This window comes from Oncorhynchus kisutch, linkage group LG12, assembly GCF_002021735.2.
Source record: "Oncorhynchus kisutch isolate 150728-3 linkage group LG12, Okis_V2, whole genome shotgun sequence".
NCBI classification, from domain to species: Eukaryota; Metazoa; Chordata; class Actinopteri; order Salmoniformes; family Salmonidae; genus Oncorhynchus; species Oncorhynchus kisutch.
Window position 1 is genome coordinate 54,981,697 of NC_034185.2, and position 23,506 is coordinate 55,005,202.

Consider the following 23,506-nt stretch of genomic DNA (forward strand, 5'->3'; position numbering starts at 1 on the left):
GCAAATATAGACAGTATTTGATTTGCTGTATGAATCAAAACAACACATACCAGAGGTCTGCACATACCACATACAAATCCCATCTTGATATGAAGTATAGACAGTAGTTGTACTATATTAATCAAATCACATGCAGTAGTTCTTCTTCCTGGCTGAAGAAGAACTAACATGTTCCTGGGATTACCCCAGCCTATGTATTATCAAGGGGGGTGGGTGACACCTTGGCTGTCTAAACGGACACGTCTGTTGTGTGTTATGAAAGGTGCACAGTGCACGTGTTGTTAATCGGATTACGTGTCTTCCTACGAAGCCACAAACATGTCAGGAGGGTGATTTTCGTTCTTTTTTCAGCCCTTTGGAATGTGGTGTCTGCTTAAGCCACTGAGAGGATGGTAATCGAAAGCACATTGACAGTCCCTCAAACGTGTAGAGCTGCCACTGGGCCGTTTCATGGCAACTTTTATTTCAAATAAATAGTCAAAAGGATATGTTGTTGTTTTCCGTAGATAATCAACACAAAACTTTAATTTAGCCAAGATCTGTTTCCATTGTTGCATTTGAAACGAATGCTTTTGTGAATTCAAAACAGTAAATTTTTTCTGAAGTGCTCTAACCACTAACTGTAATTTGTTATCAGGTCGACTAAGCTCACTCTTCACTTTCAAGCAGGGGCACAACTTTCACTGGGGACGGGGGGGACAGTTTTATCATTGGAATGTGATACAAAACAAGGCAACTGTGTGCTTTAGGGCCATGCGGATGCCGCCGAAAGGTCGGGTAAGCTGTTTGGAGTGTTTGTCTGACTGGATAAAAAAAATTATGAATTATGTCCCCCCCACTTCTAAAACGAAAGTAGCGCCCCTGCTTTCAAGCATATGGATGCTTACTGTGATTAGCACACCAATTGTGGAATGTCTCAGATATGTTTTTGGAGTTTCAGAGGTTCTGACCTCAAAGAGGCCTGACAAATGTTGTTATTGCGGGGATTTCCATAATGAAAGTGCCCGCCCATCCCCCTTACTCACCCCAACGCCCTCCGTTGACAGAATGTTGTACCAGGGTCATATATCAGACAGGACCTCCATTTAAAGACATGATGATCTTAGACCTGGGGAGAAGAAGGCAGAGAGAAGGAAAGAGGTGAGAGGGCAAGAACGTGAGATGGGGAAGTTGAAGGAGGCTTCATGCCTCCCTACCTGACTCCCAGGCCTACCTGAACGTTTGTGTATGATAAACCCCTGACCGTGCCACTTGTCTCACTCCCTCACCCCCCGACAAAGGGGGCTCAATCAATCGCAGAGAGGGGGTAACCTTAGCTGTTACACCTGTCCACTTTCTCAGTGGGGCTCGGTGCAAAGGTGAGGGGGAGCTTCTCGGGGCAGGGATTGGCGGCTTGGAGCGGGGCATGGGTCTGGGTCCTCCTATCCCTTATAGTGGACTCAGTCAGCTTGAGGCTGAACCCCTGCCTGCTGGGGCTGATATTGGGGTGATATATTAGAGATTAGGTCTGATATTGGGGTGAAACAGTATATTTGAGATCAGATCTGATATTGGGGTGATATATTAGAGATCAAGTTTGATTTTGGGGTGATATTTTACAGATCAGGTCTGATATTTGGGTGATATTGAGGGTGATGCCCTGGTCGTTCGTTGAGCTGCCATGACTGGACCATTTAAATCAAACTGCCAGAGCAGAGGGGGAGACGGAGGGGGAAACGGATGTAGAGACTGAGGGGGAGACGGAGGTTGAGATGGAGGGGGAGAGTCATAAATCACTACCAGAGAAGGGTAAGACCTGCTTTTTCACTTCCATGAGGAAACAAATGGTCTACATTTTCATGGAGAAAAAAAGTTTAAGTTCCACTGTCAAGCCGTTAGTTTGCCTCTCGCACAGCTTGTGTATGGTTGGCATTTCCTCAGGACAGAGTTATAGAAAAAGGATATTTTACTGAACCAGAGGCCTGTTTTTTAACAGTGGGTTTGACCTTACGGATGCCTTTTCAACTGCACTGACCAGCTGAATGCACTGTAACACTTTACACAGTTGTACTGCACGTCGAATGAAGCCTTAGACCTGCATGCACTCACAGTACGGTGGCTAGTTACGCAAGTGTGCGTCGAACGCAGCTTTATCAAACTGTTTAGGAATGTTCCATGCTGAGGGTAGTAGAGTTTGTTAGGATTTTTGCACCTAAACACATGAAGCTTCAAGTGTGAGTTCCAGGAGCTACAGCGGAAACCTCAGCTCTAGGACAGCACCTACCCTTGTGTGTAGCACACCGGAAAGTAAACGCAATCATTCGTTTCATACACTTGTTTTCTTTACCGTTCCCACCTGCTCCATTCATATTCTCCACCCTCTTGAAAGGATGACAACAACGATCCCCCATAGAGGCGCTAGGTGCTATTTGTTGGCTCTCTCTTCAGAGGCTGAATGGAGCTAATGTGGTTCTCTTTTCAGTGCAGTTCCTATAAGTAAATTCATCAATTGAAATAAATGCATTAGTCCGTAATCTATGGATTTCACATGACGGGGCAGGGGCGCAGCCATGGGTGCAGCCAATCAGAATCCGTTTTTCCCCACAAAAGGGCTGTATAACAGACAGAAATACTCCTCAGTATGTTCAGTGTAAATACCAATTCACTTCAATACATTTTAACTGGATATACTGCCATTTTATTTTTGTGTCCAAGCTCTTGCAATTCTACTGCTGTTGCATTCATGTGGGTTAGATGAGGCATAACAACAGTCCTTCTCCATATGAAGCTTATATAGAGTTGACGTGTTTTAAATGCATCTTCAATAGTGCAAACATTTCACCCCACAACTCCACCCTGCTGAGAGCTATCCCTTTTCTTTCACAGCAGTTGAAGCAGCCAGAATCAAGTTCAGCTCGGAATGCGGCCGTGCTTCCACTGGCCAGCGGTTGCACTGTAGCACGAGACGCGCGTTTGTCTCAGAGCAACAAGGCAGATGGATGCAGCATGACACTGGCTCTGATAAAGTCTGTGTGGGTCGGTTGCCAGTATGTGATTTCAACTGGATTCTCAGCAGTGGTCTAGCCTCATGTGTAACAGTATGAGAAAAAGCAAAGCACTGGGCTCCGAAGTGGATGATATCAGAAATGTCAAAAACTAAATAGACCCATATTGGTCTGGCAAGTGTCAGATGTGCGTGTGAAACACGCTGGCCACGATGGTCAGTCATTTGTTGAATGTGTTTTGTCAATGGAAAGCCAATGGAAAGTGTGTGAGTAGGGAGGGAGAAAGAGAGAGAGAGAGAGAGAGAGAGAGAGAGAGTCAGAATCAGAATCATGTGGCGTGTGTGCCAGCCTCACCATGTGCTTCGAGTTAGAGCGACAGACAGTGTCTCCGGTTTTGATCCTTTTCACTTTCCTCCCCCTAAATGATCATCCTTGTTGACAGATCCGGGCGATTGAAGTGCTACGTTCTAAAGTATTACTATGTGGAGTGGAAGGAAGCTCAAGAAGAGGTGAATGCAGCTCTAATCTAAAGTGAAGGGTCTTACCAATGCTAACCAATGTTTACTAGGCTACCAAATATATTCTTCTTACTTTTTTCCCATTGCTGTCCATTGATGTCTTCCCGAGAGTCCTCTCTCTTTGATGGTTGTTTGTCTAAACTCAGCCAATCAGCATCCCTCTTATCTTTAAGGGGGCAGAAATGTTTCATGTCATCAGACCCAATTGGCTTGTTCACTCTCACTCTAAGATAGATGTGCTGAAAACCCTTAAAATAGCCCTATCAGTCCAGCCCTGTCACATTTCATCCAACAACCAAAACAACATCAAATGCTACATAGCTTAGTGTCGTTTGGGCCAGGTTAATGAATGTCGATGAAGTGAGGAATTCCCTCTCCAGCTACTGGCACCCAAATGGCACCCTATTCCCTATACAGTGCACTACTTTTGACCAGGGCCCATATGGCTCTGGTCAGCAGCCTCTGTCTGTCGGTTTCCTCCTCTTCTAATGCTAATAACTGTTTTCCCCTTACAGATGTCTGGTAGCCAATAAAACCTGCCCAAAGAACCACAGCTGGAGCAACCGCTTGTGCAGATGTATGGCGGTGCAACGCGACACCCCTCCCCCGCCCCAGATACAACACTCGGGTGAGTAGGCCCTCGTACTGATGCTGATACTGCACTTGTTGCACAACTGAATTACCACTTATTAGACTGAATTACCGCTTATTAGACTGAATTACCTCTTATTAGACTGAATTACCGTTTATCAGACTGAATTAGCTACTGCGTATTAGACTGAATTACCGCTTATTAGACTGAATTAGCTACTGCTTATTAGACTGAATTACCGTTTATCAGACTGAATTAGCTACTGCGTATTAGACTGAATTACCGCTTATTAGACTGAATTAGCTACTGCTTATTAGACTGAATTACCGTTTATCAGACTGAATTAGCTACTGCGTATTAGACTGATTTACCTCTTATTAGACTTAATTAGCTACTGCTTATTAGGCTGAATTACCATTTATCAGACTGAATTAGCTACTGCTTATTAGACTGAATTACCTCTTATTAGACTGAATTAGCTACTGCTTATTAGACTGAAATACCGCTTATCAGACTAAATTAGCTACTGCTTATTAGACTGAAATACCGCTTCTCAGACTGAATTAGCTACTGCTTATTAGACTGAATTACCGCTTATTAGACTGAATTACCTCTTATTAGACTGAATTACCGTTTATCAGACTGAATTAGCTACTGCGTATTAGACTGAATTACCGCTTATTAGACTGAATTAGCTACTGCTTATTAGACTGAATTACCGTTTATCAGACTGAATTAGCTACTGCTTATTAGACTGAAATACCGCTTATCAGACTGAATTAGCTACTGCTTATTAGACTGAAATACCGCTTCTCAGACTGAATTAGCTACTGCTTATTAGACTGAATTACCGCTTATTAGACTGAATTACCTCTTATTAGACTGAATTACCGTTTATCAGACTGAATTAGCTACTGCGTATTAGACTGAATTACCGCTTATTAGACTGAATTAGCTACTGCTTATTAGACTGAATTACCGTTTATCAGACTGAATTAGCTACTGCGTATTAGACTGAATTACCGCTTATTAGACTGAATTAGCTACTGCTTATTAGACTGAATTACCATTTATCAGACTGAATTAGCTACTGCTTATTAGACTGAATTACCTCTTATTTGACTGAATTAGCTACTGCTTATTAGACTGAAATACCGCTTATCAGACTGAATTAGCTACTGCTTATTAGACTGAAATACCGCTTCTCAGACTGAATTAGCTACTGCTTATTAGACTGAATTACCGCTTATTAGACTGAATTACCTCTTATTAGACTGAATTACCGTTTATCAGACTGAATTAGCTACTGCGTATTAGACTGAATTACCGCTTATTAGACTGAATTAGCTACTGCTTATTAGACTGAATTAGCGTTTATCAGACTGAATTAGCTACTGCGTATTAGACTGAATTACCGCTTATTAGACTGAATTAGCTACTGCTTATTAGACTGAATTACCGTTTATCAGACTGAATTAGCTACTGCGTATTAGACTGATTTACCTCTTATTAGACTTAATTAGCTACTGCTTATTAGGCTGAATTACCATTTATCAGACTGAATTAGCTACTGCTTATTAGACTGAATTACCTCTTATTAGACTGAATTAGCTACTGCTTATTAGACTGAAATACCGCTTATCAGACTGAATTAGCTACTGCTTATTAGGCTGAAATACCACTTATCAGACTTAATTAGCTACTGCTTATTAGGCTGAATTACCGCTTATTAGGCTGAATTACCGCTTATTAGATTGAATTACCGCTTATCAGACTGAATTAGCTACTGCGTATAAAACTGAATTACCGCTTATTAGACTGAATTAGCTACTGGTTATTAGGCTGAATTACTGCTTATTAGACTGAATTACCTCTTAATGTGGTGAATTATGTTTCTCTTTGAGTTTATGCTTATGCTGTTCTGAGGCTGTCCTAGTTGTGGTATGGATTGAAATGTGGAGTCAAGAGAATGTGTTGTGTACGATTTAACTGTCTTTTAATGGCCTCTTACAAGACTGTGACAGAGTGAAGCGACATGCTAGAGTATCATTAAGAAACAAAAACGGACACAGAGAAGGACAATGTGCTCTTGGTTTTCTACAACAGCCCTCAAAATCCTCACTGAGACACAGACCAGCACTTGAGTCTCTTCAACAACTCACCAACAAGAGAACAACTCATTCCACTCCACTCAATGTGACGCGAGAACGTACCCGTGATCCCCATACACTATTTACAACCCGAGTCCACTTTTTCTCTAAGGCAGATGTTGAAAGCACCCAGTGAGTTGTCACTATGAAAACACAACATGGCAGTTGTTTTTCAGTAGACGTGGCTACGCAGTAGAGAACAAATGAGAGACAGAAGAATTCAAAAAGAATCCCAGAGCTCTGGATTCCATGGCTTCGTCCCAAATGCAACCCTATTCCCTTTATAGTGCACTACTTTTGACCAGGACCCATAGTGGACTATGTAGGGAATAGGGTGCCCTTTGGGACGAAACCCATGGCTCGCGCCACTCTACCCCAGCCACAAAATGTTTATGAAGCACTGAAAGCAGGAAGCCAATCAAACAACTCTGTTGTTGCATGAAAGTTAATCTCTATTAACAGACCTTGGCTTCAAAGTTTACTTACTCATATTAAAAAGTGTCTGGGTAAATTGGGAACATCGAGCCATCAAGATTTGGTTTAATGGGGGATCACCCTTTTTCATCAGCTGATATTGACTTTATGAATCAAAGCATAGCTTTCTCATGCAGTTACCAGATTAAAGAAGGTGTTGGTCATCTGTAGGTTTATTGTCCAGTCATACGATGACATTTACTGGCTGACAATTCATTGAATTTCTCATTGATTATCATTCAACCCCATTGCCATGTTCTACAATTTGATGGAACCCAAAGAAACATTTAGCTAGGCCTATATCTTCCACATTACAGACGAATAATTCAACGGGAGGACTTGATAGCAATAGTCATATGAGAGCAGCAGAGCTGATTTGTGTTTCCTCTTCACACTAATCAACTTCGACAGGCCCAATCAGAGGTAGATCTAGAAGCTTAGAGGTGCGTGCTCTGCTCTACTGCGCTCACAGGGACAGTTTATCCCAAATGGCCACATTTGAGACGCAACCATGGAATAGAATGCCTCTGCTATGCAGTCAGAGGCTCCGTAGGTTGGTATGAAACACCAACTGAAGTCTTCAGAGGAACAGACACCAAAACCCTAGAGCTGGACAGTTATAGCGCCTGTTTAATATACAGTTGGGGTCATTACTCCTATAGGGGATTAGGACTTTGATTTAAGGGAGACAGATACGTCATTGTGCCGTGGTTAATGTCCGTCCGGATTTAACCATCATCTAGAGTGCGGTATCATTCTCAGCGGGAGGTGAGGTAGCTAGACCTGGGTTTTGTTTTTCATTGGTTCGACTGCATCAGGGTTGTCACTAATGACTAATAGAGGGCTCTCTCTCCTATTTCTCTGCGGTCACATCCTCTTGCATGAAGAGAGTGAGTGATTGAGTGAGAGTGAGAGAAAAGGAGAGTGAGAGTAAGGTAGAGCGAGAGAAAGAAAGAGAAGAGAAGAGAGAGCGTGTGTGAAGAGGTAATGAACATGGATTTTTTTTTTCTACCACGTCTCAAGGTTTGTGGTGATCTCATAAGTCGCATAAGTAATGGTAGTTATGGGTGACTCCCTCTGCAAATCAACCATAGTTTGGATGTCAGCTAGATCCTTACTCCCGCCTGTCTCTCTGTCTTATCTCTTCAGATAAGCAGAACATTGGCTTATAATGATCTCTACCCAAGACAGAGGAGCTGGAGATCCGTGAGAGACCTTTCTAGCTCCATTAACTACAGTACACTACCTCCCTGACGATCACAGAGACACCGTCGACACATCGTTAATTGCGGTCGACGTCAGCGGGCACAGTGTCAATCTCAAACTCTTTCAAGAAAAAAGTTGACTTGGATGCCACTGAAAATGTGGTGATTGTTTTCAGATTGCGAAGTTGTGGGACCGTTCCAAATCAAACCAAACTTGATGAATGATTTACTGTGAATGCAACTCAATAATTGAGAACTGACATTGATTCATGATTCATGATAAACCACAGTGCAACATTATGCATATTCAAGCATACCCCATAAGGGATACTTGACCAATTATCGGATGTGTTATTGAATAGCATCAATCACTAAAGGCTCATGAATTATGAATTGATAGTTTGTTCAAAGTGGAAATGTATTTTTCTCTTTGTCTGAAGCACCACAACAGCCCCATATACAAGCAAACAGTCCATTAATGTGTTGGGGTTAGAAAACCTCGCTGTGGTAAACATCTCCACGCGTTGCCATCGCAATCTGGGTCTGTTCATCAGCAAACACATAAACACAGAAACGACAGGAATTTAGTTCCTGACTGCAGCCAAATCTCTCTCTCTCTCTCTCTCTGGACGATATCCCATTCGTTTATTCGCCCGTGTTGTAAAGAAAACATCTGTTTGCTCCACTGGGGGGGAAATATATTGTGAGGAATTTAGGGCAGGAATGCTCATTCTATTCAATCTATCTCAAATAGTTTGCTGCTGTGATGTCAAACAACATCTCTAGCTTTCAAGTCTGCAGAATATTGGTATGTTCTTCTTATGTACAGATACAGGATCTAAATTTGACCAGTTTCTCACAGCAGGAAAATAATCCTGCAGCAACAGCAAATATAGAGGTTGATACATTTTTCGTTAGGGCAAATCAAGTCGGACATTTTTTAGTGGGAATTACAAACTTTAGAAGCTTTTAAAACCTTGAATACATTACGAGTTTGCATTTCCTGCTGTACAGGACATTTCCTGCAACAAGAGGGTGATCAAATTAAGATCCTACATCTGTAAGCTCTTGAGAAAAGTGTTCCATACCATCCGATCCAGGGGGTTACAATATCAACGTCTCCACACAGACGACTAGCCGAAAATAGAACATTTCACAATCTGTTAACAAGTGCTGACAACTCACAAATGATAGCAACCAGGGATATAAAACACATCTGTCTTTAGAACACCTGCATTTGTTCAGATCAGATCACATCCTGCCTCTTCCTGGGTTGGGGTCAATTCCATTCCGATTCAGGAAGCGCCTCCTGAATTGACTGAATGGAAATATAACTAACCTCAACCCTGGTATCTCAATAAGAATATGGGGAACTGACATGGAAATGCTAAATGTGTGTAATGTTTTTATGCTTTTAATGTATGTTTTTATGTCTGTTTTTATCCGTTCAATGCCAAGAGTGCCAAAGCCCATTTTCTATTTTGTGCAAACCTAATGGGCAATAAAGTTTTGTAATGTACACTGAACAAAAATATAAGTGCAACATGTCCCATGTTTCATGAGCTGAAATAAAAGATCCCAAAAATGTTCCATAATATTATGCATAAAAAGCTTATTTCTCTCACATTTCTTTCCACAAATTTGTTTATTTCCATGTTAGTGAGTATTTCTCATTGCCAAGATAATCCATCCACTTGACAGGTGTGGCATGTCAACAAGCTGTAGAAGTTCACTCTAAAATGTGCAGTTTTGTCACACAACACAATGCCACAGATGTCTCAGGTTCTGACTGCAGGAATGTAAACTAGAGCTGTTGCCAGATAATTTAATGTTAATTTCCCTCCAATGTCGTTTTAGAGTATTTGGCAGTACATCCAACCGACCTCACAACCGCAGACCATGTATATGATGTTGTTGCTCATTTCAACGTTGTGAACAGAGTGCCCTATGGCATTGGGGCACTCTGTTGGGTTATGGTATGGGCAGGTATAAGCTACGGACAACGAACGCAATTGCATTTTATCAATGGCAATTTGAACGCACAGAGATACCGTGATGATATCCTGAGGCCCATTGTCATTCCATTCATCCACCGCCATCACCTCATGTTTCAGCCTGATCTGTACACAATTCCTGGAAAATGTGCCTACTCACCGGACATGTCACCCATTGAGCATGTTTGAGATGCTGTGGATCGACGTGTACGACAGCGTGTTCCAGTTCCCGCCGAATTACCAGCAACTTCTCACAGCCATTGGAAAGGAATGGGACAACATTCCACAGGCCACAATCAACAGCCTGATCAACTCTATGTGAAGGAGATGGTTTGCTCTGCATGAGGCAAACGGTGGTCACACCAGATACTGACTGGTTTTCTGATCCACACCCCTACCTTTTTTTAAAGGTCTGTGACCAACAGTCACGTGAAATCCATAGATTAGGGCCTAATGAATTTATTTCAGTTGACTCATTTCCTATGAACAGTAACTTAGTAAAATCTTTGAAATGGTTGCATGTTGTGTTTATATTTTTGTTCAGTATAATTCCAATCTAATCTCCTCCTCTGTATCTCTCTAGACTCGTTTGAAGTGGATGTCTGCGGGTCAGATAAGGAGTTGGACGAGGAGACGTGCCAATGTGTTTGCAGGCGACAGCTCCGGTCCTCGGGCGCATGCGGACTCCGCCGCTACCTGGATAAGAACACGTGCCAGTGTGTGTGTAAGACGCTCCCCTCGTCCTGTGGGCCGCAACAGCTTTTCAATAAAGACACGTGCCAGTGTGTGTGTAAGAAGCTTCCATCGTCCTGTAGGCCGCACCAGCTTTTCAATAAAGACACGTGCCAGTGCTCCTGCGCCAGGACGTGCCCCAAGCACCAGCCACTCAACCGCACCAAATGTGCCTGCGAGTGCAACGAGTCACCCAACAGGTGCTTCCTGAAAGGCAAAAGGTTCCACCAGGCCACCTGCAGGTAAATACAGCTTGATGATGATGATGATGGTGATGATGGATGAAGGATGGATGAGAAGGATCCGTGGTTTTCTGGTCTTTTCAGAGCATATTTCCATAGCAGACCATATACATTAGCATAGTCATTGGTAATTCAGGTAGCCAGTCAAGACAAAGGACTGAAGGGGGGGATGAACATCTCCTCCGTTGAGCAATGTGGAAAGAAGAGACTAAGTGACTTAGAGGAGAGTGTGGTTTGGAGCGTTCCTGACTTATTAATGGCATTCCAGTTCCAGTTGAACCCAGTACTTTGCTGGAGACGAGACTAGGGCATAGGGCTCTTGGCCAAAAGTAGTGCACTAAATAGGGAACAGGGTGCCATTTGGGACGCAGCCTAGGTAGAAGTCCTGTTAGATCCATGCCGCGAAGCCACAAGGCTGTACCACAGCAGTGTTTGCCAAACCCTAAAATGACATGGCCTGTGTAAGACTAACCCTCTCCAGCTGGTGTGTAGCAGAGCCATGCTTCCAGACTCTGGGTAACAGAGAGAATGTATGCGGCCGCACATCCAGCGCTGTGGCGTGTTCTATCACTGACGCCAACAAAACTAGAATGACGGGCTCAAATAGAACGTGAAGAGTTATAATGTCAGCAAACCACTGGAATATATGAATTATGTTAACTGATGACTACAATTGAGGACTCAAAAACATGTATATTTGCACACAGGGAAACTCATATGAACTGCTATACTATATAGACTAAAAGTATGGCCAAAAGTATGTGGACGCCCCTTTAAATTTGTGGATTCAGCTATTTCCACACTCGTTGCTGGCATGTGTATAAAATTGAACACACAGCCATGTAATCTCCATAGACAAACATTGTCAGTAGAATGGCCCGTACTTAAGAGCTCAGTGACTTTCAACGTGGCACCGTCATAGGATGCCACCTTTCCAACAAGTCAGTTCGTCAAATTTCAACTGTAACTGCTGTTATTGTGCAATGGAAACATCTAGAAGCAAAGTGGTAGGCCACATAAGCTCACAGAACAGGACCGCCAAGTGGTGAAATGCGTACTGAGTAAAAATCGTCTGTCCCTGGTTGCAACCCTCACTACTGAGTTCAAGACTGCCTCTGGAAGCAATGTCAGCACAAGAACTGTTCGTCGGGAGCTTCATGAAATGTGGTTCAATGGCCGAGCAGCCGCACACAAGCCTAAGATCACCATGCGCAATGCCAGGCGTCGGCTGGAGTGGTGTAAGACTCGCCGCCTATGGAGGAGTGGAAACGTGTTCTCTGGAGTGATGAATCACACTTCACCATCTGGCAGTCCTACGGATGAATCTGGGTTTGGTGGATTCCAGGAAAAGGCTACCTGTCCGAATGGATAGTGCCAACTGTAAAGTTTGGTGGAGGAGGAATAATGGTCTGGGGCTGTTTTTCATGGTTTGGGCTAGGCATACAATGACTTTCTTGACAATTCTGTGCCTCCAACTTTGTGGCAACAGTTTTGGGAAGGCCCTTTCCTGTTTCAGCATGACAATGCCCCAGTGCGGCCCAGAGCCATGACCTCAACCCCATCGAAGACCTTTTGGATGAATTGGAACGACGACTGCGAACCAGGCTTAACCAGGCCCAACATCAGTGCCCGACCTCACTAATGCTCTTGTGGCTGAATGGAAGCAAGTCCACGCAATGTTCCAACATCTAGTGGAAAGCCTTCCCAGAAGAGTGGAGGATGTTATAGCAGCAAAGGGGGGACCAACTCCATATTAATGCCCATGACTTTGGAATGAGATGTTTGACGAGCAAGTGTCCACATACCTTTGGCCATTTAGTGTATATATGTTGGTGACATGACATCGCATGACTGGTAGTCATACATGCACCACTCCAGCCGACGCCTGGCATTGCGCAAGACTCGCCGCCTATGGAGGAGTGGAAACGTGTTCTCTGGAGTGATGAATCACACTTCACCATCTGGCAGTCCTACGGATGAATCTGGGTTTGGTGGATTCCAGGAAAAGGCTACCTGTCCGAATGGATAGTGCCAACTGTAAAGTTTGGTGGAGGAGGAATAATGGTCTGGGGCTGTTTTTCATGGTTTGGGCTAGGCATACAATGACTTTCTTGACAATTCTGTGCCTCCAACTTTGTGGCAACAGTTTTGGGAAGGCCCTTTCCTGTTTCAGCATGACAATGCCCCAGTGCGGCCCAGAGCCATGACCTCAACCCCATCGAAGACCTTTTGGATGAATTGGAACGACGACTGCGAACCAGGCTTAACCAGGCCCAACATCAGTGCCCGACCTCACTAATGCTCTTGTGGCTGAATGGAAGCAAGTCCACGCAATGTTCCAACATCTAGTGGAAAGCCTTCCCAGAAGAGTGGAGGATGTTATAGCAGCAAAGGGGGGACCAACTCCATATTAATGCCCATGACTTTGGAATGAGATGTTTGACGAGCAAGTGTCCACATACCTTTGGCCATTTAGTGTATATATGTTGGTGACATGACATCGCATGACTGGTAGTCATACATGTTCATTTTCCAGATGCCCTCATACACAAATTGGACATAAATCATTTTCATTTCAAAGCTGACAACTGCTTTATTTAGAAGTCTGCAAGGAGAGAAGTCCTGTGAATACAAATCCGCCCAGGGTTGTAAATGAACTTGCAGTCCTGCACATTACACTGCGATAAACACACTGGAATAAGGGCAGCCCATTTACCAGTGATCTCACTCAGGTTACGCTGCCAGTTCTGCTCCTGTGATCTTAAACCAGTGCCAGGGTGATAAACTATACCCAGTTAGTCAATATGAGCCCTCGTTAAGGGCTTGGTGTTCATCGGTTACGGTACAACATATTTCACTGGCAAATAAAAGGTTTCACTGCCTCACTGCTGTAAGTTAACTGCTAGTTCCCTCTGCCTGAAGGAACAACCCACAACCCACTACGGTGACCCCTTGTAAAACCACGTTAATATGATTTATGACTATCCATCTGCAGTAGGGATCCAATGTCGGGAACACGGCCGATAGAAGAGAATCCGTTTTCGTTTATTCCTGTTTTTATTTGATAACAAACTTACTAGAAAAGGTGAATTTCCCAAAGAAAATGTGTGTTATTGATTCCGACCCTAACTGAGGGAGTTTTTGTCAGACACCTGAGGGACTTCCTTATATCGATGCCATACCATTGACATATACTGAGTCAGAGGTTGTACCTAATAGGACAAATATTAAAAGACAGAGTATGCCAGAATTGAGTAATAAAAATGTGTCTTTATACATATTGTTAAAACTCCTGCATATTACACGATTTAAAGGGAAATTGACAAAAAAATGCAAATTCATATTCATCCTCTCCAGCACCACCCCAACATTAACATGTCTGAAAATGGCGCATTTCTGTGTTTTGTAGTAAAAAATATAGAGGGACGTAAGTGTTTTCAATGACATCTTCGGTGTGCATCATGTGATTTTAACCAACTATGAGCATTGCCTACTATTTGCCTACTAATTGTCCACTAATAGTCATCTAATTGGACGATGATGTCATTGGAAACACATCTTCCTTTTTTTACTACAAAACATAGAAACACGACATTTTCCCATAGGTTGGGGAATTGATGTTGATGTTGGGGTGATGCTGGAGATGATGAATTGTTTTAAAATGTCCCTTTAACATGAATGGTCTTTGTCTTCCCCTACTGTAGTTGCTACGGACCACCTTGTGACGTGCGGAGGAATCGGCGCTGTGCATCAGGTTTTTACTTCAGTGAGGAGGTCTGCCGGTGCGTACCGACATACTGGAGAAGACAGGATTAACTTTTAATTCACATTATGCAGGTGACCTGCTAACCGATTATAACGATTAGAATCTATTATGCTAGCCGCAATCGTGTGGAGAAGTACCTAGCCTGGACCTAGGTTCGCTAAATGGTTGAAAGGACACCGAGTTTGTGGGCTACTTTGGAATTATAAAGTGGCACTTGGGACATATTATGGACATATTGATGTGAACCCCAAATATCATGAGAGGATCTAATGAAAAGACTGAAGGATGGGGAGCAATTTTGTATTTGTTTGTTATTCGTATGTCAGATATTGATGATATAATTTATTGCCACTAAATGTTTGCCACCTCTTTGTTTATTGCCATTTCAATCTTTCCAAGAAAATACACTGTGATCAATATGTGTGTATCATGCGATGCCTCTTTAAAATTAAAGTTGTATATTGTTAACTTATTTCTAATCTAGTTTATCATATTGAATTGGAGTTACTGATTGTAAATAACTAATGTACACACTTATCTTACAATTATGATATTATGGCAGGCTATATTTACACAACAGAAAACGTCATTTAAATTTCCATTATGAATTAACGCAAAATAGCATGTCATTTCTGAACTGCCATCCACAGCATACACATTTATGTTAGATACTTGAAAATATACTATATATCACTTGTATCTTTGGTCAACCACCTCACCAGCCATACTAACATTGGACTCTCAGTTCTAGGATCATGATGATGGGGCCACAAGTTTTCCCAGGTTTGGCCCATTTTATGACGTGATGAGGATATCCTATGAATGTAAGTCACCAGTAGGAGACCTCTAAGGAAGGGATACCGTGAACTAATACATGTATCCTGCCTTGTCAATGAATGGATACTACTACTATAGAAAACCCTAATCAGCCAAATGGACAAGGATATCCAATCTACAGTACAGCAGTATGAAGACCAGTATGAGAATGCTCCTAATCGTCTGACCAAAACTCATTGGACAAGTGAATGAATGTGGTGACAATGAATGACAATTGGTTACTAAGATGTTTCTAAGGTGCTGACTCCGTATGGGTTTAAACAAGAGCAGGTCGAGTTCTTGTTATAGTGTTGAAGTATGTCATGGTCATTTTCTACGTCAACTGCGTTTGTATTGTTCCTATGTTTTTCTACTGGAAAATAAATCACCAATTTCGCAAGACGCACAGCTATTCTGAGTTCAGTGTTTGGACTGATGTAACTGACTGTTGAAAGATTATGTGGAAGCAAATAGTTCCTTTTTACTTTTGTCCTGTCTTTTGTCTTGTGTGCAGAGAAACTAGAATTGGACGCAGAAAAGCGTTTGGGCGGAAGGGCAATGAAAGAAGGCAAGATAGATGGACTGTGGGTTTTGGCTTATTTCAACTGGAGAGTTGGAACGCTTTAATCTTGACATGGATATGCAAGCTAGCCACCGGGTTGGTACGTGAAAGACCACAGATGGCACTTAATAAATGTGTATTTATGAGGTTTGGAACTGGCCTGGGTCCACCTGATATTCACACACACTTTTCGTCTGAACACTGTAAATATAGTAAATCATTTGCTGCTCTTGTCCCACGCCAATGCTTCAGTGTTAGTGTGACGTGTATGTTTTTTTTGTTGCTGTGCGTCTGTGCCTGTGTGTGTGTGTGTGTGCGTCTGTGCCTGTGTGTGTGTGTGTGTGTGTGTGTGTGTGTGTGTGTGTGTGTGTGTGTGTGTGTGTGTGTGTGTGTGTGTGTGTGTGTGTGTGTGCGTGCATGCCATATTCCTGGACATTCCCATTTTGGGCCTGCTTCAACTACTAGAGGTACCGCTAATTACGTTATAAAGTATTTCAAAGTGCATAGCCCCCCAATAATAGTTCCATTGGGAGGGGAGGGGTGAGAGGTAGAAAGGGACTTACTGCTGGTCTCCCCAGTTAAACAGAGCTCCACCTCTTTCTTATTTACACACCAGGTGGGCCCTTGTCCTCTTGAACCCCCAACACTCACCCCTTAATCATTGTTCACTTCACCAGTGTAAAACATCTGGAGCACTTCACCTCCATTACCTCCAACTATTCACTCTCTGTTACACTTTATCCAGACTCTTTATCTTCCACCCAGACTCTTTATCTTCCACCCAGACTTTATCTTTATCCAGACTCTTTATCTCAATCCAGACTCTCTACCTTCCACCCAGACTCTTTATTTTCCACCCAGACTCTTTATCTTCCACCCAGACTTTATCTTTATCCAGACTCTTTATCTCAATCCAGACTCTCTACCATCCACCCAGACTCTTTATCTTCCAGCCAGACTCTTTATTTTCCACCCAGACTCTTTATCTTCCACCCAGACTTTATCTTTATCCAGACTTGTTATATTTATCCAGACTCTTTAACTTCTATCCAAACCCTTTATCTTCCACCCAGACTCTTTATCTTCCAGCCAGACTCTTTATCTTCCACCCAGACTCTTTGTCTTCCAGCCAGACTCTTTATCTTCCAGCCAGACTCATTATCTTCCAGCCAGACTTTATCCGGACTTGTTATCTTAATCCAGATGCTGGTTGAGAGAATGCCAAGAGTGTGCAAAGCTGTGATCAAGGCAAAGGGTGGCTACTTTGAAGAATATGAAATCAGAATGTTATGTGTTTAACACTTTTTTGTTTACTATATGATTTCATATGTGTTAATTCATAGTTTTGATGTCTTCACTAGTATTCTACAATGTAGAAAATAGTCAAAATAAAGAAAAACCCTCGAATGAGGAGGTGTGTCCAAACGTTTGACTGGTACTGTATGTATGTCTGTTCAAAGTATGTCTGTATGTTCAAAGTAAGTTCCTTCCTTTCCAGAAACAGGGCTTTCCAATGACATGGTAGAGCACGCTCTGTCTCTGAATTCCGTCCAAATGGTTTTCCCATTGGTTCACCTCAGAAGGAGTCGGACAGAACATGTGTGACTGTGGACCGTGAAACAGACAGAAAACCAGAAACAGCCATCGCATCAACAGAGGAAAGAAAGAAAGCTGAAAGAGAGAAAACATTGTCTCACTGATTTAACCCTTCTTTGACTTTTGCGTCAACGATTAAAGTTTACATTCCACTGTATTAAAGTGGGTCGCCACGGGAACGGGATCAGGCCTTTGTTTGGTATTGGTGTGATCCGCCGAGCGGGAAACAAAAACACTTTGCAGGATGGAACAGACAGCCGTCTAAACAAACCAGGGTCTTGTTTAGTCAATTTGTTCTACAGTTCCAGACATTGAACACGGTGTGTTTAGGTAGAACATTTACTAAGACTGTGGTAAAAAAAAATATATATATTTTTTTTCTATAATCGTAAAGGAAACATACATTGATATGAATTAGATTACATTGAGAATAAAAAATCTCGGGGTAGTCTAAAAAACAAACAACATTTATACAAGCATGCGATATGTGACACCGTCTACATCGAGGTCTCTCTCTGTGTGTGGTCTGAGTGCAGTGCTCATGGCCTAAAATCATTATGAAACAATTCCAGTCTCATTGTCAGGCTGCATAGTAGTTATAACACACCTGAGTGACCTGGCTACATCTGGGCTGAGTTCTGTGTTCTGTGTCTGTCTGCTGTTAGTCCCAGGGCCAGGTCTCCTGTGGTGAGCACGGCCTGTGTTAGTCATGTTATTTATTGTTGCTTTATTTAGCCACTCTCACTAATCCAGTGTAATGTATGGTGCATGGCTGTCAGGTGTGGTTCCAGCCCTGAATGCTGATTGGCTGACAGCCGTAGTATATCAGACCGTACACCACAGTATGACAAAACATACATTTTTACTGCTCGATTTATGTTGGTAAACAGTTTATAATAGCAATAAGGCACCTCAGGGTTTGTGATATATGGCCAATATACCACGGCTAAGGGCTGTTTTATGTGCGATGTAACGTAGAGTGCCTGGGCACAGCCCTTAGCCGTGGTATATTGGCCATATACCACAAACCCTTGAGGTGCCTTATTGCTATTATAAACTGGTTACCAACGTAATTAGAGCAGTAAAAATACATGTTTTGTCATACCCGTAGTATACGGTCTGATATACCACGGCTGTCAGCCAATCAGCGCTCAGGGCTCGAACCACACAGTTTTTAATACTATATACAGTTGAAGTCAGAAGTTTACATACACCTTTGCCAAATACATTTAAACTCAGTTTTTCACAATTCCTGACATTTAATCTGAGTAAAAATTCCGTTTTAGGTCAGTTAGGTTCACCACTTTATTTTAAGAATGTGAAATGTCAGAATAATAGTAGAGAAAATGATTTATTTCAGCTTTTATTTCTTTCATCACATTCCCAGTGGGTCAGAAGTTTACATACAGTCAATTAGTATTTGGTAGCATTGCCTTTAAATTGTTTAACTTGGGTCAAACGTTTCAGGTAGCCTTCCACAAGCTTCCCACAATAAGTTGGGTGATTTTTGGCCCATTCCTCCTGACAGAGCTGGTGTAACTGAATCAGGTTTGTAGGCCTCCTTGCTCGCACACACTTTTTCAGTTCTGCCCACACATTTTCAATGGGATTGAGGTCAGGGATTTTTTTGTTTTATTTTTGTTTCATCAGACCAGAGGACATTTCTCCCAAAAGTATGATCTTTGTCCCCATGTGCAGTTGCAAAACGTAGTTGGGCTTTTTTATGGCGGTTTTGGGGCAGTGGCTTCTTCCTTGCTGAGCGGCCTTTCAGGTTATGTCGATATAGGACTTGTTTTACTGTGGATATATATACTTCTGTACCTGTTTCCTCCAGCATCTTCACAAGGTCCTTTGCTGTTGTTCTGGGATTCATTTGCAGTTTTCGCACCACAGTACGTTCATCTCTAGGAGACAGAACGCGTCTCCTTCCTGAGCGGGATGACGGCTGTGTGGTCCCATGGTGTTTATACTTGTATACTATTGTTTGTACAGATGAACGTGGTACTGTCAGGCGTTTGGAAATTGCTCCCAAGGATGAACCATACTTGTGGAGGTCTTCAATTTTTTGGTGAGGTCTTGGCTGATTTCTTTAGATTTTATCATGATGTTAAAACCTCTTGATACTAGCCATCCCGGATCCGGGATCGTGAATACAGCCTCAAGCTCATTACCATAATGCAACGTTAACTATTCATGAAAATCGCAAATGAAATTAAATAAATATGCTAGCTCTCAAGCTTAGCCTTTTGTTAACAACACTGTCATCTCAGATTTTCAAAATATGCTTTTCAACCATAGCAAAACAAACATTTGTGTAACAGTATTGATAGCTAGCGTAGCATTTAGCGTAGCATTCATCGGGCAACATTTTCACAAAAACAAGAAAAGCATTCAAATAAAATCATTTACCTTTGAAGAACTTCGGATGTTTTCAATGAGGAGACTCTCAGTTAGATAGCAAATGTTCAGTTTTTCCAAAAAGGTTCTTTGTTCTTTTGTTCACATTTGGCTACCAAAAAAAAACGAAAATTCAGTCATCAAAACGCCAAACCTTTTTCCAAATGAACTCCATAATATTGACTGAAACATGGCAAACGTTGTTTAGAATCAATCCTCAAGGTGTTTTTCACATATCTCTTCGATGATATATCGTTCGTGGAAGTCTGCTTGCTCCTCTGAATCACATGGAAGAATGCTTGCAGCTGAAGATTACGCACCAATTTCGACAAAGGACACCGGGCGGACACCTGGTAAATGTAGTCTCTTATGGCCAATCTTCCAATGATATGCCTACAAATACGTCACAATGCTGCAGACACCTTGGGGAAACGGCAGAAAGTGTAGGCTCGTTCCTGGCCCATTCACAGCCATATAAGGAGACAATGGAAAACAGAGCCTCAAAAATTTTGCTTACTTCCTGTTTGAAGTTTCATCTTGGTTTCGCCTGTAGCATCAGTTCTGTGGCACTCACAGATAATATCTTGCAGTTTTGGAAACGTCAGAGTGTTTTCTTTCCAAAGCTGTCAATTATATGCATAGTCGAGCATCTTTTCGTGACACAATATCTTGTTTAAAACGGGAACGTTTTTTTATCCAAAAATGAAATACTGCCCCTAGAGTCTCAAGAGGTAAGCAAAGAGGCACTGAGTTTGAAGGTAGGCCTTGAAATACATCCACAGGTACACCTCCTTTTGACTCAAATTATGTCAATTAGCCTATCAGAAGCTTCTAAAGCCATTACATAATTTTCTGAAATTTTCCAAGCTGTTTAAAGGCACAGTCAACTTAGTGTATGTAAACTTCTGACCCACTGGAATTGTGATACTGTGAATTATAAGTGAAATAATCTGTCTGTAAACAATTGTTGGAAAATGTGATTGTGTTATGCACAAAGTAGATGTCCTAACCGACTTGCCAAAACTATAGTTTGTTCACAAGAATTGTGTGGAGTGGTTGGAAAAACGAGTTTTAATGTCTCCAACCTAAGTGTATGTAAACCTCCGACTTCAACTATACGTAATGTTGGTCAGGTGTGGTGTAATACTACCAAATTGTCGTATGTTATATAGCAACAGAACCTTGTAGAAGGTTTTAACTAGAGGGGCTACTGGAATAGTGGTTCCCTCTTTCACAGGAAGGTACGGACAGAGGAACTGCTGAGCTTTAGGTAAGGTTAAGTCTACCTTATGGGTCTTACACCTTGTACTTCTTCACAGGAAGGTACGGACAGAGGAATTGCTGAGCTTTAGGTAAGGTTAAGTCTACCTTATGGGTCTTACACCTTGTACTTCTTCTGTTCCCCTAAACTTCTATCAGTCACCGGCAGATCTTCCACCTGTCTAAGGTTTCAGAATGTAATGTTAGTCTGCCAATAGTTACAGGCTACATCGATAGCCAGCAAATAATTCAACCAAAAAGCCTTTTGGTCATAAGGGGATGTGTTCCTCAAAATTCATTTTAATTCGGCAATCAACTAGAAATGATCCTAAAAACGATTATTCATCTTTGTAACGCACTGATAACTAACCTCTGGTGCATTACTGAGGCCAAATGGAACACTGTCAAAACTGTATGGCCCGTAGCCAGTAACATACTGTACGAGAGTTGATGTCCACACATATATCCATTATGATTTACTTCTTAAGTAACTCATTCTCAGATTACCGTTAAACACAAACTGGATTATAGTTATGGAGTTATTATGGCATCTGAGGGGTCTGTTGTCTGTACTGTTTGCCTTTAAAACAGCTGTTGAGGTGAAGCTTATTTTCACATCTGATTAGGGAACACACCTCCCCCTCAGCCCACCAGAGAGGTCTGGCTTTCACCTCAGTCCAAACTCTGTGGTCTCTCCTTATATTTTCTCTTTCTGTAGGATTATCCTAATGTCTACAACACACACACACGCACACACACAACAATGCACGCACACACACGCACACACACACACACACACACACACACACACACACACACACACACACACACACACACACACACACACACACACACACACACACACACACACACACACACACACACACACACACACACACACACACACACACACACACACACACACACACACACACACACACACACACATTAGCCACATTGACTGCATTCCAGTTACAACAACAATCCTGCCATTTGGTATTGTCCACTACAATGCGCTGGTGTGAACGTGTATCCCAGTGACATGTACTTGGAATCAGATATAGACTGAGTGACAGGTATGGGAAACAGACCCTGTGTCTTTCTGTCTTCTCAGAACTCATAAATCATGTTAGTGTTTGGCTGTTATGTGACGTGTTGGAAAAGACCATTGTTCTCTATGGGTGCATACCAAATAGCACCCTATTTCCTATATAGTGCACTACTTTTGACCAGGGCGCATAGTGCACTACCTAGGAAATAGAATTCCCTTTGGGACGTATCCTCTGTCTCTCCGTAGGTTTATGGATCTGGCCGGGATGTGTAGCTCTGCTATTGTTTTATGGTTCACGTTCTTCCTTTAGAAAATGAGTGACATAAACGACTCATAAGGTTGCTCTAATATTGATCTCTCTCAAGCTGATAGTGTTTGGAATTTGGATCAAAATGGGACTTTTGTGTTATTATTGTATGAAACGGTACATTTCATGTGGAACTGGGCCTACCACAATTTGTCAGCAATATCCACAGGGATCTTATAGAAAGTTTGGAATTGAAATGAATTGTACGTTATGAGGAACAATGCCCGGCCCTCACTTCTCCTCTTTCTCTCCTCTGTTGAATAGTCCAGGGCCTCTATTCTAATAGCGTAGGAGTGCTGATTTAGGATCAGGTCCTCGCTTTCCATATAATCGTATTTATTATGATCTAGATCTGATCCTAGATCAGGCCAAAATTTCCTCCACCCCCCAGTGGTCTGACCTCTGCACCTCACCCTCTTCCTGCCTTAGTACTCTGACCACAGTCCTTTTCTTCTACACCCGCTCAACAATCAACAGGAGAAATGTACCAGTCTATACGAGCTACAATCGCCTATCAAGGGGTTCCCAGGCGAAAGAAAGCTATGACCGCATGGACATACTGCTGTAGAACTTCAACCCCCATCCTTTTTTCTCACACACCTCATAACAAAAACAACATATTCTCCCATCCCCTGCCTTTTTACAATCCCATATATCTGAGAGTCATAAAATAACTTGGATTGAAATCAATTGAGAGAAAGATATATGTTGAACGCCAACAGGTACAAGTCAAATCAAATGAAGAGAGAACCTTGTGGGAGAGTTCCAACGCCCTGAAAGTCAGAGTACCTTGAGCCCGATCAGAGGGTGTGTGTGTGTGTGTGTGTGTGTGTGTGTGTGTGTGTGTGTGTGTGTTGAGG

General features: G+C 42.3%; 1 protein-coding gene across 1 annotated transcript in view; it reads left to right on the forward strand.

Annotated features, from left to right (window-relative positions):
• The window catches only part of LOC109901284 (vascular endothelial growth factor C), a 53,395-nt gene extending 37,510 nt beyond the window's left edge, over nt 1-15,885 (forward strand). Inside the window, exons 5-7 of the mRNA XM_020497331.2 lie at nt 4,018-4,130; nt 10,501-10,891; nt 14,596-15,885. Of these exons, the coding sequence (XP_020352920.1) occupies nt 4,018-4,130; nt 10,501-10,891; nt 14,596-14,707 (616 nt within the window). The 3' untranslated portion in view covers nt 14,708-15,885. The remainder of the gene's footprint in view (nt 1-4,017; nt 4,131-10,500; nt 10,892-14,595) is intronic.
• The last annotated feature ends 7,621 nt before the right edge of the window (nt 15,886-23,506 follow it).